This window comes from Podarcis erhardii, assembly GCF_964252035.2.
Source record: "Podarcis erhardii genome assembly, chromosome: 4".
In the NCBI taxonomy this organism is placed as follows: domain Eukaryota; kingdom Metazoa; phylum Chordata; class Lepidosauria; order Squamata; family Lacertidae; genus Podarcis; species Podarcis erhardii.
Window position 1 is genome coordinate 7,027,651 of NC_138508.1, and position 18,413 is coordinate 7,046,063.

General features: G+C 45.6%; 2 protein-coding genes and 2 long non-coding RNA genes across 4 annotated transcripts in view; 1 reads left to right on the forward strand and 3 right to left on the reverse strand.

The window, feature by feature from the left end:
- LOC309340933 (uncharacterized protein) overlaps positions 1 to 18,413 on the reverse strand; it is a 151,196-nt gene that overhangs the window by 32,477 nt on the left and 100,306 nt on the right. The window lies entirely within an intron of this gene.
- LOC309341246 (zinc finger and SCAN domain-containing protein 31-like) lies at positions 7,316 to 9,971 on the reverse strand. Its single transcript, XM_081860823.1, has 4 exons — positions 9,895 to 9,971; positions 8,174 to 8,666; positions 7,896 to 7,977; positions 7,316 to 7,610 (listed from the first exon to the last, which is right to left on the reverse strand). Exons 2-4 carry the CDS (start codon positions 8,573 to 8,575, stop codon positions 7,468 to 7,470), a joined length of 627 nt encoding a protein of 208 aa, XP_081716949.1. The 5' UTR covers positions 8,576 to 8,666; positions 9,895 to 9,971; the 3' UTR covers positions 7,316 to 7,467.
- LOC309341319 overlaps positions 11,987 to 18,413 on the forward strand; it is a 29,688-nt gene continuing 23,261 nt past the window's right edge. The window contains exon 1 of the long non-coding RNA XR_014156205.1: positions 11,987 to 12,361. This is a non-coding gene — a long non-coding RNA (uncharacterized lncRNA). The remainder of the gene's footprint in view (positions 12,362 to 18,413) is intronic.
- Positions 15,389 to 17,902, reverse strand: LOC309341316. The gene is made up of 2 exons (XR_014156203.1): positions 17,038 to 17,902; positions 15,389 to 16,849 (listed from the first exon to the last, which is right to left on the reverse strand). It is a non-coding gene; the product is annotated as an uncharacterized lncRNA (long non-coding RNA).

Here is an 18,413-nt window from a genome sequence, read left to right on the forward strand (position 1 = left end):
TTGTATGGAAGTTGGGAAAGCCGTGGAAGGGAAAAATTGATCGACTTTAAGAAATATGTTAAAGAATAAGAAATGAGGTATAAGATATTTTAGATTAGATGAGTTAAAATTGGTTTTTAGAATGGTTAAAAGGAAATGAAATTAAGGCATGTAAAAGTAATTAAATGGAAGAAAGAGGAAAGGTAAAACAACAGTATGTAAAAATTATTAAGTGAAGGTTGAGAAATAAGTAATAAGGATTTGTGGGATTAATAACTTGAATGGGAATACAAGAAGGGGAGGGGTGAGGAGGTCTGAGAAAGAAGTTATATGAAAATAAGCAACTGAAATTTTATTTGTTTTTAATAGCTTTTTAAAGTTTTTTGTATTTTTTTGTTATTTTCTCTTTTTCTTTTTTTGTGTTTATGTTTATTATTGAAAATGCTAATAAACATTTATTTAAAAAAAAAAAAGAAAGATAAATTTCCACCGTCTCAAACCTGGGAACGGGGTGTCAGAGACAGAGATTTTTGGTGAAGTTCATTGACTGGGAAAGGAACATCTTTTTGACAGATAGCTAAAGAAGAGAAACAAATTATCTCCAATGTTGCCTTTTGCATTTAAAAGAAACTAAAAACTCAAAAAGTGAAAGTAACTTTCTTTTGTTGGATTTGCTTTCAAAAAATCATAGAATCATAGAGTTGGAAGAGACCACAAGGGCCATCGAGTCCAACCCCCTGCCAAGCAGGAAACACCATCAGAGCACTCCTGACATATGGTTGTCAAAAAAAAAAAGATGGATACAAATAGAAATTGTCTCCTCTAGAGGGAGTTTGTTAAATTGTTGCCGGAGTCGATCTGGGGATTTTCTAGCTGTGGTGATTAGGATCCTGGGAACAGACTGTGACCTTGAACAAAAATGTGTTTGGAAGAAGCTTTGGTGCTTGCTTTTTGCAAGACAAGCGCCTTGTTGGAGCAGTTGCATGAGAAGATGGATTTGATGACTGTTGCAGTCAAAAATTTTGGACAAACAGTGAATATTTATACAGGAATTATCCAGGAGCCAACTCAAGAACCTGATTTGATAGAGCAAGTGCAAATGTAGAAGATAAGGGAGAAGGTTGCTGTTGAACTTCAAGCAATACAAATGGAGAAGCCCGAGGCCCTACAGGATCATAAGCCGTTGTTGAAGGTTGAATCTGGAGTGGGCTGGGGGGGTGGAGTTGTGGGGGCCCTTAAGTTTGGAGGGTCTTTGATATTTTCGAGTTGGAACATTCCCGAGACCTACTCTTCAATGAGAAAGGAAAGAAACTTAGAAAGAGATTAACAAAAGATAAGGTAAAGTACAAGTACAAACAAGAAGATCTGCAGAAGGGACATGGAAGAGACTTAAGAGCCTCGGACACAAGATTACCAGGTTGATGGACTAGAAGAAATGGACAATAAGGACTGACATAACCCGAGACCAGGAAAAAGAGACGCTGGATGAAGACTGGAAGAAAGTTTTTAAAGATTTATTTTGAGAATTAGTGTAAAATTAATGAATATTAGGAAAAACGTTGGAATGAAACTATTTGGCTTTAGTAGAAATGATATAAGGAGTTATGTATAAATATTAGGTCTTAAGCTTTAAGGTATTTTATGGTAAGATAAGGTTAAAATAAATTAAGGTAAATTGAATGACAGAATATAGTAGAGAAAGATGGAAGGACTTGTTGAGTTAATTAAGAGGTTAGACTTTTAAGATAAATTACTTAATAAAAATTGAGGGTTATTAGGTGAAAATGTAAAGTTATAACATATTAAGATGAATTATCAAGATAAAAGCAAAAATGGAAAGGATTTGCTGAAATTACTAATTGAACTAGAATACAAAAAAGGGAGGTGTGAGGAGGTCAGGGAAACAAGTAAATGAAAGACAAGACATGGAAAGGATGATGTGTTTTTAAATTGTTTCTACTTTTTTGTATTTTGTATTTTTTGTTTATTTTTTCTTTTTGTATTTCCTCTTTTTCCTATCTTTGTAACCTCTTTGAAACTTTAATAAATATTATTTTAAAAAAACAAAAAACAGAAGAATATCATCTGGATGTATACAAGATGACGGTGCAATGTAATGTGAAGTTGATTGCAAGGACTCGTCTAAAGGCTAGAATTCTAAGGAAAATGCCATTGTTACCTCTCAAGCAAAGTTGAAAGACTAAACCCATGTTAACTGCACAGTGGAACAATGGGACAGTATTATTTCGAGCGATGAGACCCAAATCTCTTTGCTTGGTTGTGGTGGCATGAAATACACGAGGAGAAGATTCAGATAAGATTTACATCCTAAATGCATTACACTGACCGTGAAACACCCAGATAGCGTGGTGATCTGGGGTTGTATGGCAGCAAAAGGTGTGGGTGGAATTTGCGTCATTAATGGGAATGTACCGTATTTTTCGTTCTATAGGACGCACATTTTCCCCTCCAAAAATTAAGGGGAAATGTGTGTGCGTCCTATAGAGCGAATGCAGGCTGCGCCACTAAGCCCAAAGCCAGAACAGGAAGACGGAGCACTGCGGAACGCTCCGCCTCGCTGCTCTAGCTTGGGGACGGCTGTGCGCACAGCCTCTCCAGGGCAGTGGGTTGCCTTCACCCCGCTGTCCTGCAGAACCTAGCAAGGCTGTTCCCAAGCCAGAACAGCGAGGGCTTGGGGACGGCTCCGCGCAAAGCCTCTGCAGGGCAGCGGGGCGCTGCGCTCCAAAGGCTTCAGGGATCTTTGAGGCTGGCGGTGGGGGAAAGCAGCGCTTCCCCCCACCGCCAGCCCCACAAGCTCTGGTGAGTGCACCTTGAACGCACCTTGTTTTAGAGGGGGAGAACAAGAAAAAAATATATCCCCTGTTCTCCCCCTCCTATGGTCCGGTGCGTCCTATGTTCCGGTGCGTCCAATGGAGCGAAAAATACGGTAAATGCCCCAAAATACATAAATGAAATACTTTAGTCCAAACTGAAGCGTTCCACAGCTGATCTTTTCGCAGATATTGAAGCATTTATATATATTTTTATAAATATTTATTTATTTATTTATTTATCTATTTCAACAGGACTCAGCTCCATGTCATGTTGCTGCTGTGTGCAAACGGTGCTTTCAAGATAATCCTATTCCGCTGCCGGAATGGCCTGGGAATAGCCAAAACTTTAACCCAATTGGAAATCTATGGGGCCGACTAAAGAAACTTGTTAATCAAAGGCAACCCGGCAATAAAGCCCAATTAACAGAGGCAATAATTCAGTCTTGGTTTCACATTACAGTGGTACCTCACAAGACGAATGCCTCGCAAGACGAAAAACGCGCAAGACGAAAGAGTTTTCCGTTTTTTAAGTCGTTCCACAAGACGAATTTCCCTATGGGCTTGCTTCGCAAAACGAAATGTCTTGCGAGTTCTTGCGAGTTTGTTTCCTTTTTCTTAAAGCCGCTAAGCCATTAATAGCCGCTAAGCCGCTAAGAGCCGTGCTTCACAAGACGAAAAAACCGCAAGACGAAGAGACTCACGGAACGGATTAATTTCGTCTTGCGAGGCACCACTGTATTAGAGCTGCAGAACGAAAAACTTGGTTCACTTCAAAGGAAGGCTTTGTAAGGCCGTAATTAAAGCTAAAAGTTACCAATGGTTACCAAAGCTTTCACGTTTTTTCTTTATGACTGCTGTTCCAATAAATACTCCTTCATTAAAGTCATTGCATTACATTCTTCATTAAATTATGTTTCCATTGATTGCTATATAATTTTATGGTATTACGCAACACAAAAGTGGTGTTATGAGCCATCAAATCTCAGAAATGCACTTTTCACAAAAGGTTTCCACAATTTTGGCCACTAGTAGTTGTTGTTAGATCTATCCAATTACCGCCCGGTCTCGAATCTTCCATTCCTGGGTAAGGTGATTGAGAGAGCGGTTGCTGAACAGCTTGGTAGGTTTCTGGATGAAACATCTGCTCTGGATCCATTCCAGTCTGGCTTCCACGCTGGTCATGGGACCGAGACGGCTCTGGTCGCCCTAACAGATGATCTCTGCAGGCAGCTGGATCGAGGCGGGTCGGGGCTGCTGATTCTTCTAGACCTGTCAGCAGCCTTCGACATGGTCGATCACAAACTCCTCGACCACCGCCTTGCCGACGTGGGGATCCAGGGCACAGTCCTTCAATGGCTGCGCTCGTTTCTCTCTGGTCGGGGACAGAGGGTGGCGCTTGGGGGGGAATTGTCATCGCGCCACTCCTTGGTGTGTGGAGTGCCTCAGGGTGCGATTCTCTCCCCGATGCTTTTTAACATCTTTATGCACCCCCTCGCCCAGCTTGTCCGGAGTTTTGGGCTGGGTTGCCATCAGTATGCTGATGACACCCAACTCTATCTGTTGATGGATGGCCATCCTGACTCGGCCCCAGACACACTGGCGAGATGTCTGGAAGCTGTGGCTGGATGGTTACGTAGGAGCCGGTTGAAGTTAAATCCTTTGAAGACAGAGGTCCTCTGGCTGGGGCGGGACGATATGGGATTGAGGGGGCAACTCCCATCTCTTGTGGGGGTGCAATTAGTGCCAGCACCGTCCGTTAAGAGTTTGGGTGTAATCTTCGATACCTCCCTCTCTATGGAGGCGCAGATTACAGCTATAACAAAGGCGGCATTTTTTCATCTCCGCCAAGCTAAGCAGTTGGCCCCTTATCTCTCTCGCCCTGAGCTAGCCACTGTGATCCATGCGACAGTCACCTCCAGACTGGATTATTGTAACTTGCTCTACGTGGGGCTGCCCTTAAGACTGACCCAGAAACTCCAGCGGGTGCAGAATGCCGCGGCGAGACTCCTTATGGGGTCTTCGCTGCGAGATCACATTCATCCGGTACTTTACCAGCTGCACTGGCTCCCGGTGGAGTACAGGATCAGGTTTAAGGTGCTGGTTTTAACCTTTAAAGCCCTATACGGCCTAGGACCCTCGTACCTACGGGACCGCCTCTCCTGGTATGCCCCACAGAGAAACCTACGGTCTGCAAATAATAACATCCTCAAGGTCCCAGGCCTCAGAGAGGTTAGGCTGGCCTCAACTAGAGCCAGGGCCTTCTCGGCTGCGGCTCCAATCTGGTGGAACGCTCTGTCACAAGAGACTAGGGCCCTGCGGGACCTGACATCCTTCCGCAGGGCCTGCAAGACAGAGTTCTTCCACCAGGCCTTTGGTCAGGGCGCAGCCTGACTCCCTCCTCTGGCAACCTGCACAGAATCTTGCTTAATCAGTTGCCATTAATTTGATTTTAATTGATTTGTATAATGAAATATTTTTAGAATGTGCGATTATCTGATTGTTTGATTGTTTGTTTGTTGTTAGCCGCCCTGAGCCCGGCTTTGGCTGGGGAGGGTGGGATATAAATAAAATTTATTATTATTATTATTATTATTATTATTGTTCATTTTCAAGTTAATGTTCTTTTTATATGGAATCAGATTATTGTTTTTTATGTTTCATAATTATATATGTGTTGGAAGCCAGAGTAGCTAGGGCAACCCAGCCAGATGGGCAGGGTAGAAATAAAAATTATTATTATTATTACTACAGTGGTACCTCGATTTAAGAACAGTTCTGTTCAGGAAAAGATTAAGTTTGTAAACCGAGGTACCACTGTATTACTATTGCTATCATCATCATCCTCATCATCATCATCCTCATCACTGCTACTACTACCTGAGATTCCATAAGCCTAGCTCTTCTCTGGGATGGATTTTGTTTGGCCCAGTCATGTCATCCCCTCCATCTCCAATGTCAGTCCTTGTTATGGCTTGGTCATGAGACGACTCTGGCTGTTAATAATTTCAGATTTATTGCTTAAACAACAAACTTGGACAGAGCTCCTCTACTCATCGTCCTCCCCACAAGATGGAGTTGCCCGGACTGAGCTCCTCCCCCTTCCCCCAAAAGGAAGCCCCCACCATCTCTTCCAGTATCTTAAAATTTGGCAGAGAATGCTTCCTGCATTCCAGCGTTTGACTCACTCCTGTAGCTCTCATAGAGCTGTCACTCTGTCTCTCTTTTTCTTTTCCCCTTGTTCAGAGCTCAGATGACAGTTGCTCCTATCTGCCTTCCGCTGCTAACTCTCCTCTCCCTAGGCCTGCTTCTTCTCTTGCTGGCAGCACCTGAGCTTCACTGCCAGTCATCTCTTTGGTCAACCCAAGACTGACAGGAGCAAAAACAGAAACAGAAACCCTGATGCTACTTATCTTTCCTGAAAATTATGAAGCTGACATTTTAGATGGCCTGTGAAGTTCAGACCAGTCCTATTGTGGTAGAAAAAGGAATCATTGGAGGAAATTGTTCAAAGAAAAAACTATAATTTACTCTTTATTGTGGGGGTGTTAGGTTTCCAGGTGTTATAGGGGGCGCTGTTGAGCTTTGTGAAAACAAATGAGGTTGGGCCCATAGAGGTATTTTTTGAATTTCCAGGCAAATATGACGATCCCACAGGAGCCTTACCAAGAGAGGCTACTATCCCACGATTCTCCTCCATGACGTCCTTATGCAGAGCTCTTTGGTCAGGATCCAGCAACGCCCACTCCTCGTCCGTGAAAACAACAGCAACGTCTTCAAAGCACACTGGAGCCTAAAAGAAAAAGGGAAATGTGTTCCTCTGAGACAGCAGAAATATGATCTGCTACACAATGCTCTGTTGTTTCCTTCCAATGCGGTGTTGTTTCAATAGGATTGCTTTACTGCACATTTTAAATATGAATGCTTATTTTAGTCTGCATTTTAATTATGGGTGTTTATCTTTGTGCAAATAGGTGGTGCACCACCTTGTGTTGTCCATTCTGCCTATGAAAGCATTCCAGTTTTCCCAATGGAAGGATCCACTTTCTCCTCTCCTCCTGAGATGTTCTGTGGAGTTCCCTCCCAATGCCCTAGAGCCAAATACAAGGGGGTCTTTGAGAGGGGAAGGAATGAGGGGCCGGCCCCTTGTTGTAGCGGATGGGGCTGGTTTGGTGAATCCAGGCCACTATTTGTTTTCATTTGTCCAGTGCTTAGAAGACTATTTTAGCATTCAAAGATCAATATAGAAATAAAATAAGCTTGTCTTGGATGACCATCTGTCTTGGATGATCTAGCAGAGATTTCTGCAATGTACGGGATCTGCTGGCTCTGAGAGACAAGCCGGGAGGGTGGCTTCTGGCAAAAGGAGAGGGAGCCACCGGTGGCTCTTCCTTATGCTGACTCACCTCTGCCTCTTGACCTTCCTCTCCCACTCGCCTCCTTCCTCTTCTTCCTCTGATTCTGCACTGCATTCTGCCACTGTCTCCCAGCTCACTAAGCCTCTAACCCCTTCAGCTTCTGACACCTCCTCTTCCCAGCCTTCTCCCTCTTCTCCCTCTGACCGTCCAACCTTCTTCTACCTCCACTTCTTGGGCTCTCAGCCGTCTTCCCTTCCTGGTTCCCCAGCTGTATCCTCCCACCATTCCTCTGTGCCCACCTAGTCCATGACATTGCTCCATCCCTCGGCCTCTGTCCCCACAAGGCAGCTTCCCCTGACCTGATCTGGTTCCACAGCCGCTGCTTCCCTTCTGCCCCCATGAAAAGACGGATCAGGAGGTCTTGCCAGCATCCTTCTGCCATCTGCAAGAGAAAAAAACATAAACAGGACGCCAGGAGTGCCTGCTTCTCTCAGAGGTGAAACAGAGCATCTCTAACTGCAGGTGGGCCTTTGAGAAAGCCTTACCTACTGAGAGCATTTGGAAATTTGTGCCCATTTCATATTTTAGTTGTGCAGAAATACATCTCCCCTCCTCTGAACCCTTCTTCCCAACTGTCTCCCCCCAAAACAAGATGAAAAGAACCCTCAGATGAGTTGGAAAACCAACAGAATGAGACCAAACGGAGAAAAACCACCTTCCTCCTTACCCAGTGGCCTCTCTCTGGTGTCCAACGGAGGCCTCTCTGCCTCACAGGAATCCAGGTCCATTTCTGCACAGAGATCCATTCCCTGAAAAAGAAACAAGGATTCAAAACAGAGAATGGTGAGAAATATTAGACAGAGAATGAAAAAGACTTGAAGGGTGTGAGATCTCATTCCATAGATGCTTTCCCAGAAAACGGATGGGCCATCAGCAGACCATTATGGGATGTTCTTTGTCCTGTTTGGAGCCCCTTGGGAGTATCCAGAGGAAAGTCTCTCTCACCTGCTTTCTCTCCTCTGCCAGACTCAGGAGGAAACCTTCAGCCAGGGCCACCGCCTGGGAACTGGTCTCTGCTCCACAGTCCCTCACCCAGCTCTCCATCTCCAGGGGAAGGACAGCCAGGAACTGCTCCAAGATCACCAGGTCCAGCATCTCAGCTTTCGTGTGCCTTTCCGGCTTCAGCCACTGATGGTCAAGGTGGTAGAGTCGGCTGCAAACCTCTCGGGGTCCTTTGGCTTCCTGGCAGCAGAACTGCCTCAACTGCTGGCTCAGCACCTCTGATCGGAGGGTGTTCTCCTCATCATGGATCTTCTGCACTGGGATTTCCCAGAATCCCCCACTGCTCCCAGTTTGGCTGGCATGGCCTCTTCCTGCTTCAGAGCCAGCTAAGTCTTGCTCATCCATCTGTGCTCTCAGGAAGCCTCTGAGAGATCGGAAGGAAACCTTTGGTCTTCTGACAAGTTCTGTCTGTCGTAATGAAAAGCTCTAGGAAATCCTACGAAGCAAATACATTGTTCTGTTACAGAATTTGTAGGACGAGGGGGGGGGACATGGTTCCCTGAGCAAGCATGGATGAGTCTTGCTGGGAACCAGGGCTAGACTGCACCGCATCCCAGACCATGAGCTATCTTTTTGAAAAGGAAGAGGAGGAGGAAGAGGAGAAGAACTAAGTCTCTAGCCTTCTAGCCACGCAAAATGTGGAGGCAACTGAAGGGATTTCTGGGAGATTAATCGACCTGGTTTCTGCTGCCTTCCAGTCAATGCATGAAGTCAGAACCAATAGACAAGAGAATCGTTTGTATCTTGTGAAAAACGGATGCTTGGTCTAGTGGGGGTCCTCACCCGGGGGGTCCTCAAGAGTTGCTCCCCCCCACTCCCCTGCTTCTGTCTCCTTTTTTTGCACTTGGACTCTGCCGCTCTCCAGACAGACTCCTGGGGTGGGGTCCCTTTTTGTTTACTATGAGGGCCAGGTATGTATCTGATCAACCCCCTGAGGGCCAAACGGGCAGGGCCAAAGACATCTCCCTTGAAATTTAGGCGGGTAATTTATTATTATTATTCTGTTAGATAGCTTAACACACACACAGACAGGCATTCACGCCAAGGTCCCTGGAGGCTTGGTGAGTAGCAGCGCCCATTTCCGGCTGCTTTGCCAGCAACAATCCCTTTGGGACAGCGAGGATGTGGTCCTGGGATGCCATGCTCTGGGTGCGAGGGGATTGCTGCAGTGGCCTCCGTGGGGAGGTGGGGAGCTGCCCTGGGAGACGACTGGGAAACTGGTTTGCAATGCAGCAGCCGGACTATGGGCTGGGATCCCTCTCTTTGTTCCTCGCCTTTCTCTCTCACCTTTCCTTCCTTCCTTCCTTCCTTCCTCCATGTGGGGTTTTCTTTTTTTTGGGGGGGGGAGGCTAGTCCACCTCCTCGTCCAGCTTTGGAAAACCATTTGCACATGTTCCCTCTGTTGTGCAATGAGGCTGAGCGATGTCACACAGAGTTAAAGTCCCAGGGACTCCTTTGTTTAAAGAAGGGAGATTTTTTTTCTGAAAGGGGGGGGGTGGCGGAGGGCCAGATGAGTTTGGGATCCTCTGATCTCCAGGAAGGAGAGCGTGGCAGACCTGGCCCCTCCCGGATCAGGCCCCCCAGGCCTCCTCCCCTGCTGCAGCCCTGGGACCCCCCCCCCGTCTCCCCACTGCACCCTCTGGGGGGAGAGAGAGGAGACTCACCAGATCCCAGGAGGGGACAGCGAGGCAGCCCTTGCAGGAGAGACCCCCAAGCAAGGAAAGGACTGGGGAGGGAGGGAGGGAGGGGCCTTGGCTCTGGAGGACCTGCCCCCTCTTGCTTCCTGGCCTCTCTAGGAAGGCAGCTCACTTCCCTTTAACCCTTGCCAAGCCGAGTCCCTCCAGCTCAGCCCTCTCTCGCTTGGCACAACCTCAGATTTCTTTTTTTTTTTTACGGATTTAGGGGGGGTAGATGCCCAGATGCCCAGATATCCTTTTGGGGGTGAGGCTCTTGGCTGGACTCTGAGCATCTCCCTCCCTTGGCCAGAAACCAGAGGAAGAGCTTGCAGGGAAAAGGGCTTTGCAGGAGGCAAGGAAGCTCCTCCTGGAATTCAGGAGGGGAGAGAGAGGAGGGGATCCCAGGGTCATCTAGTCCAACCCCCAGCAATGCAGGAATCTCAGCTCAAGCATCCATGGCAGATGGCCGTCCGGTCTCTGCTTAGAAACCTCCAAGGAAGGAGAGTCCCCCACCTCCCAAGGGAGACCTTTCCCCTGCCCAGCTGCTCTTAGATGTCCCTCAAGGCAGCGGGTCCTGAGTTCTAGCCCTGCTGAAACAATTGCACTGGCTACCAAGGAGGAACCAAGCGAAGTTCAAAATAAATAAATCCTATTCTCATCATAAATGAGTAATGCTTTCTCATGCATGCTTTTTATGCTAATAAAAGAAGTATGCCATTTCCCTTTCCAGAAATGCTTAATTGCTAATTCAATGGACTGAAAATCAATGGTTGCTGTTATTATGTTTTGGGAAGCTTTTAATATTGGATGGACTATTGTATTTTGATATTTTGTTGGAAGCCGCCCAGAGTGGCTGGGGAAATCCAGCCAGATGGGCGGGGTATAAATATATTATCATTATTATTATTAATTGATTAAATTGATCAGGTGAGTTTTCTCCTTTCAAAAGAGGCAGGTGGAATCTCCACGGTTGCTAATAGCATAACGTTGAAAGGCTAGTGAAATATGGGGAGCCCTAGAGCATCTGCTTGGCATGCAGAATGTCCCAGTCAGTATAGACCAGGGGTCCTCAAACTATGTCCTGCACGGCTATTTCAGAACCCGCCAAGTGTCTGAGGCTGAAAGCATGTCATCAGTCCCCGCACTGCACTGAGGTAAACGCCACAGGCCAATGGAAGGCCAGGGGGTTTCGCCCAGGGATGGGGAAGTGTTGTCTTTTGGCTTGAGGGGCAAAGTTGAGGTTGGTGGAGGAAGGCAGGCTTGGGCCAATTCGGTTTCGTTACGTAGAGGTTTACTTTAAAGGTGGGAGAAGGAAGTATAGTCCTATTTTTGTGCATGGAACAGCGGTATTTCCACTCATGTGGTTTACATGCTCTGAAAGCTGGGATCTGTTTTGATATTTAGATTTTTAAAGGGTGGAGTGGAACCGGATATTGGCCACCTTGTTATCCTGGGGCAGGGGTCAGCAACCTTTTTCAGCCATGGGCCAGTCCACCGTCCCTCAGACCATGTGGGGGGCCAGACTATTTATTTTTGGGGGGGGGTTGAACAATTCCTATGCCCCACAAATAACCCAGAGAGGCATTTTAAATAAAAGGACACATTCTACTCATCTAAAAACACACTGATTCCCGAATTGTCCGCGAGCCGGATTGAGAAGGCGATTGGGCCAGATCCAGCCCCCATGCCTTAATTTGCCTACCCCTGGCCTGAGGAGCCACATTCTGCTTGAAGCAGACCAGGATTAGCCCCCAAGGCCAGGAGCTCAGAGACGGACTCACCTGTCCCCATGTCCTTCTCTTTGCAGATGTGCTGCGGTTGCACATCTGTCGCTCAGAGGTGAGTATTGGAGAGAACCAGAGCAGGGACTCAGACCTGCCCTGCTTGCCCCCCACTCTGCCCTCTCGGAGGTGGAGAAGCCCTCCCTTCTTGAGGAACTGACTTTTGCCTTTCAGCTGCTGGAGGAAGAGCAGCTGTACCTGCCGGAGGTGATTCATCACTGCCAGGCAGCTCAGCTCAGGGGGCTCTGAACCCAGAAGTGCTCCAAGCAGGAGACGGCCAAAGCCATCCTGGTGAGTGATGGATGGTGTGGGGGACCCTCATGGGGAAGTGGGGGAGGGAGGGGCTTTGGAGAAGGGGCTGTCCGTCTGCCAGAGGAGGAGGACCATGTTGGTCTAGGTTCACATATCCTGCTTGAAAGGGGAATAATCTTAGGCACTTCCTGTGAAAATCTGGGTCAGGAATGCTGTTCCTGGAATGTACAAACACACAAAACATAACAGTCTGTGGATTCACATAAACAATACTCTTCTATATATTCTCATCACAATATCAAATGTTTATCTTGCACATAAACAACACATAAATTGCAATAATATAGACGGAAGTCCCAATAAATCAGTTCATTCAGAAGACCAAATGTCGGCTAGTTTCTGTTCCATATACGTTCCATAAAGTCCAAATTGGAGCCTATTACAGTTCCACAGTGTTGACAAGGATTTCCGGAATAATGCCTTTTTTCGCTCTCATGGGCTTCATTCGTTGTACATATTCTAAGTAATATAAATGACCATAATGTCACAATTCAACATATTTTAACAAATTAACAAACCTGTGTATGGATCAAGTTTGCTTTACATTTGTTGTTTTAAAGGGGTCACTTAAAGAAGAAAACCTTGCAGCTACAGATTGCTGTCACCTGTAACTAAAATCAATGCTGCGCCTGTCTATATACATTGTAAGAGTTGTTGTTCACTGAAGAAACCACTGTGTTATAAGTTCCATTATCTGGATACTTCATATATGGTATGTACTATTATAGCACAGTTGTTTTTATAATTTTAATTTGTTAAATGATCTAGTGGTCGATCCACAACTCTGGTCACTGCTCCCTGAGAAAAGCTCAAGAACTCTGGGCAAAGACAATGGGTAGATCACTTGCAGGATTTTTATTACTGGGAGTAGATCTCAGTCTCTTGGAAGTTCTGGCATTGTGGCCATTTCAAGGTACTAGCACAACGTTAATTGCCACTCATCTTTTGTTGATATTAACTCATTTTCCAGTATTTTGCTATTAACATCCTAGCCGCTGTTGTCGTGTAAAGAAACACTCTTTTATTTTCATTTGGTATGCTTATTGTAAGAATATAAAATAGGAAAGCTTTGGTTTTCTTTAAAATAAATAGCATTTATTTAATTTTATTTTCCCTTTGGGGACATGTCCACCACATGTGGAATAAGGTTCCCTCATTTTGTCTGCATCTCCAACATTTATTGCTGATATTTATTTTGACTGATTTGGATGTGGTCAGGTACCATCTAAATATGTCTTTTTCCATAATGTCTTTTTCCATAATTCCCCCCATTTTTCATCTTGATTGGATAGCTACAATCGTGTGCCCATTTCGCCATCACCTCCTCCACCTCCTAGTCTTTAAGGTTCCTGTCTAGTAACAATCTGTGTGGTTTTGATAATATCTTTGTATTGTTTAATAATGTTATTTAAAAAAAAAAAACAACCCGCTGTTGTTCTGTCAAGTCCATTTATTTTTTGTCTGGAAAAAAGTGTTTAGCTGGTTATCTATCTTTTTTACTTTTGTTTTCCTTTTATATTTTTCTTTTTTGTATTTTTAGCATATAATAACAGTCGTAATTATATGGAAATGTGATAATATTGAAATGAATAAAATGCTTAACTCGCCAAGATTTTTATTGTTTGCGGCTTCCCAAGAAAACTCAAGGAGATTCTCTCCTTTTTGGCTTTTACCTCTTACCTTTATAACTGTGTCTTTATGTCCCAAAAGTCCTGCCCCACCCTCCCGCTTACAGGATATCCCTTCTACAGATGTCAACACAGACCCAACGATGGAAAACCCTCAGCCCAATTCCTCGTGACCACAAGACTATTTATTACCTGCAGCAACAACAACAAAAGACACCAGAGTGGCCACAGCTATCTCTTTCCAAAGGATATAGACTGACGGGGGGGGCTGACAAAGGGGGGAAAGTTGAATTGCAAGCACATTCTCTTACCTCTTAAACCTCAAGACTCGGTGCCCCAGGATTGAATAGATATGTAAAAGATCACGATTGCCTCAAGATATGGAACTGAGATTTCATTAGTATGTTGTGTGTTATTATGTAGGAATGCTGTGTCTGACAGTATGTTATTTTCACAAAGGGGGGATTCAATTTTTGTGTATAATTGTTTTTATGTTCAATGTATAGTGTCTTATTGCCTGCACCCCAATGGAGGATTCTCATGCATTTTAAGCTTTCTAATAGATCAGACTATTGCGGAGTCCAGTATTGAGATTAGATCAATTTATGACCACATTTCCTTGTTCCACCTGGCACTCTGCAGTGTGCCAACCTTCTCTATCCATTTTTAAATGGTTTCAAATTCACTTCGCCAAGACAAAGCTTCAGGAGCCATTAAACAGCAGATACATGAAGGTGTATATGCTTTGACTTAGCAGGAATGGTCCCTTATAGAGTTAAAATGACTAATTTGAACAACTGCCCTTTTTAGAATGGTTTTTCACAGACATAAAAGACAGAGTCGGTTTTGTCCTCCCAGACTTTAAATTATATTATGAAGCTGCATGCCTGATATGGATTAGGGACTGGGTGAAGTTGGAAAAGCAAGAAGCATTAGAATTGGAAGGACATGACAATAGATTTGGCTGGCACGCATATTTATGGCATGGGAAAGGGAAGGTACATAAAAGTTTTTATAACCATATAATTTTGAAATCACTAATGAGTGTATGAGAGAGATATAAAGATTTGTAAGAACAGCAACCCCCTTGGTGGCTTTCACCACATGAAGCTTTACTGCTCAAACCTCTTGGAAAGAAAGGAAAGTGGCTTACCTATGCTGACTTGTTAAAGGATCAAGAAGGAAAATGGAAACGAAGAGATTACGAGGAAATAAAAGACCATTTTCAGAGTTGGTTACAAGAAGACAATAAGAAATGATTTCGCTACACAAGATCTAGATTTCAAAAGGAAGTCATAGAAGGGAAAGGGAAGTTGCTGAAAGGTGCATTCTGCTAGAATGGGAAACAAAAGATGAAGAGGTGAAATCAGTCATGATTAAATGGGCACAAGATATAGGTCATAATATAATGTGGGAAGGGAGGTTTTCTTTCTGGGGGGAGGGGAAAATGGGGGGAATGAGGATGATGTGTTTTTTATAAATTGCTGTTGAAATTCCTAATAAAAAATATTCAAAAAAAAAAGTTGAGAACCATGGGGCTATATAAATTCTAATCGGAATCAGTTTGAATTGGGCAAGTGTATCCAGGCTGCAATTATCTTTTTGGTCCCTTAGGAACTGTGGGGTTAGGCTCTGCGATCCAGAGCCTGTGGAGTCCGATACTCTTACGCTGCGACTCAGCTTCCTGGACTTGTAGCAGAGAAACACAGCTTTGTGCTTGTGTGTGTAAGCATGCAGAAAACAGCATCTATACACAGCCACTTTCTAATCTAAGCAGCTTTATTTATGTACAGAAGCAAAAATAAATCATCCGTTCTGGGAGCGGCAGATATCGCTACTCCTTTCGTCTTGGTCAGAAAACGAAAGCAGAAAGACAAATAAGAGATCCCGCATGTAGGGATCTCCACCCCTCAGTGGGCACAACACAAGACTCTGAGCTGTTTTAACCCTGTAAGCTCTGATTCTCCTCACACCCCCTCTTGTCCTGCACTGCTGGGGCTCGTAAGCATCAACACTTACCCCCAAAACAACCCTGCACAGAATTCACTGTGCCTCTGGAAACTCAAAAGGTTTAGTAAACCCATCTGCCAGATTCTGCTGGCTTGGACAGTACTTCAGCATCACCAAGCCTGACTGGACATTCTGACACACATTTTGGAAACGTATGTCCAAATGTTTGGTTCTGGCCTTAAACTGCCCAGACTCTGCCAACTTCAGACAGGGTTGATTATCCTCCCAAACAGTGACGGGCAAACAACAATCCCTGCAGATTTCTTGGACCAAACACGTGTAAAACTCTAGTTCTCTGCAAAGCTCTGACAATGCACTGAATTCAGCTTCAGTAGAGGAAAGCGCAATGAGACTCTACTTCCACCCAACTAGAGTGTCCCCAAACTTTATTCCCATCCCAGGCACAGACTTCCTGTCTTCCAGATTCGCCCAGTCGCTATCAGTTCAGAACGTAAGCTTGGTTTCACCCTTAGCCGACAGTTTGAGACAGAAATCTTTGGTATCCTGCAGGTAACCCAGCATCCTCTTGATACCATTCCAGGCACTCACACTTGGCCTTGTAGCTTCCCTGCTGAGCAGATTGGTAGCAAATGCTAGCGTATGTCTGGTCTGCTCCACTGGGAGAGATACAGCAAACTACCCAGAGCTGACTGAAAGATCTCAGTGTTTTCGAACTTGGCACATTCCCCTAGCTGACTGTCTTTCATGTAGCTTGTCTCCACGGGTGTACTGACCCCTGCACATTCAGACATTCTGAACTTCTCAAGCAACTGCTCAATCTGGCCTTTCTGACTGAGCAAGAAGCTTCCGTCCTGGGACCTATCTATCTGGACGCCTAGGTAAACTTTCACTGGATCTAGGTTTTTGAGTTGGAAATGTTTTCCAAGCTCTGTGGCAAACCCTTGAACCTCTTTCCCTGTCTTTGCCACATAGATTGTATCATCCACAAAAATCAAGACCACCTCTTGTGACTCCTGACCCTTTCAGGTACAGGCAGCTATCAGCAAGACTCCTCTTGAAACACATGCTCTCTAAGGCTTCATTCAGACACAAGTTCCAGTTCCTGGCCGATTGCTTCAGACCGTAAATGGACTTATGAAGCTTCCCCACTGCATCTGGCCTATTGCTCTCAAGCCCTGGAGGAGGATGCATGTACAGATCCTACTGGAGGTCTGAGCTCAAATAGGCTACATCCACATCAAAGTGATGCACCTGATCAGTGGCGTAGCGTGGGTTGTCAGCACCCGGGGCAAGGCAAGTAATTTGCACCCCCTAACCCGTGGATTTGCGCCCCCTAACCCGTGGATTTGCGCCCCCTAACCCGTGGATTTGCCCTAACCCCAGATGTTGCGCCCGGTGCGGCCGGCCCTCCCTGCACCCCCCACGCTACGCCACTGCACCTGATGACCTCTCTGTGCAGCAATGGCTAAGAGCATGCACAGACTTTTACTTCTGGAAGTAGGAGCATACACCTCAGTGTAAGGCAGCAGTTCCACTGCGTAAACCCTCTGGCTACCAGTCTAGCCTTGTACTGCGGTTCTCCAGTTGCTGTGGGTTTAAGACGGTAAACCCGGCGGCTGCTCACGGCCTGCTTGCCTGCTGGCAGCATCGTGATGGAGAACACACCTAGAGACTCCATTGAGTTCATTTCCTTCTGCATTGCCTCTTGCCACTTCCTGGCTTCCTCTTCAGGCAACTTCTGAACTTCCTCAATACTCTCTGGTTCACACTGAGCCACACCAATCCACACGCTAGAGACCTCAAACCTTTCAGGTGGTTTTCCTTTAGTAGTGTGAGCTGAACACCTCAGCACAACCTCAGGTACCCCCTCTGACCCACTAGGGCCAACTAGTATGTTCTTGCTCTCCCCTCTGACTTACTGCGCATTCTGGATTTCTCAACTGGACTTGTGGGTGAGGAGGAGCACGCTTTGGCTCTAGCTTAACAGCTTTAGGAGATGCCCTTTCCTGTTCCTGCTCTGGGTTGGGACTCTGAGCCTCAGCAGCAGGATCAGTTTCTACCTTTCCTTCATCAGCAGAGTCAAGCAGACTCTCTGAAAGAATGTCTGGATTCCCATGTATGCATTTCCACCCACTCTGCTCACAGAACTCAGCACTCCTGCTGACTAGAACCCTAGACTGATTGCCTTCTAGATAGGCAAATCTCCACCACTTGGTCCCTGGCTCATACCCACAAAGGATCATTCTCTGGGACCTAGGGCCACCCTTTCTGTGTTTGGCACAAGGACCCAAGCCGCACATCCAAAGACAACTTCATTCAAGGTATTTGTCACATACCTTCATCTTGCACCCCTCAGTGCACCCTGGGACCTTCTTCACGTACCCCCAGTTGATATGTGACATTCTCCGGTGCCAAACGCCATGATGGCACCCATCATGAATAGGAAGGTTACCACACTGTGCTTGTGCATCCTCAGTGGGACCTTTACGTGCAATAGGCGATTCTAGCACAAACAGCCTGTCTTTGCACTCAACACTGACCAGTTGTCGCCCACCTCTGGAAATAGAATAAACATTATTTTCAAAACACACTTTGAACCCAACATGGACAAGAGAGGAAACAGAAAGGAAACAGCACTGCATCTCTGGAACGACATAGGCCTCAATCTCCGCCTGTAAAAAAGAACAATAAACAGAGCCAGACATAGCGCTTGGAACCATCTGCAAGAGTTACACTTCTTTCAGTTTTCACAGCCTTGCAGTTCCACAAAAAACCACTAGATAGCAATGACATCAGGTGGTGACTGGCCCCACTG

Excerpts from the sequence above, each read along its gene's own strand:
- LOC309341246 (XM_081860823.1), bottom strand. The coding sequence starts at position 8,575 with ATGGATGAGCAAGACTTAGCTGGCTCTGAAGCAGGAAGAGGCCATGCC. Across the intron at positions 7,978-8,173 it reads TGGCAGAGGAGAGAAAGCAG|GGAATGGATCTCTGTGCAGA; the intron begins GTGAGAGAGACT and ends TTTCTTTTTCAG. Across the intron at positions 7,611-7,895 it reads CACCAGAGAGAGGCCACTGG|ATGGCAGAAGGATGCTGGCA; the intron begins GTAAGGAGGAAG and ends TTTCTCTTGCAG.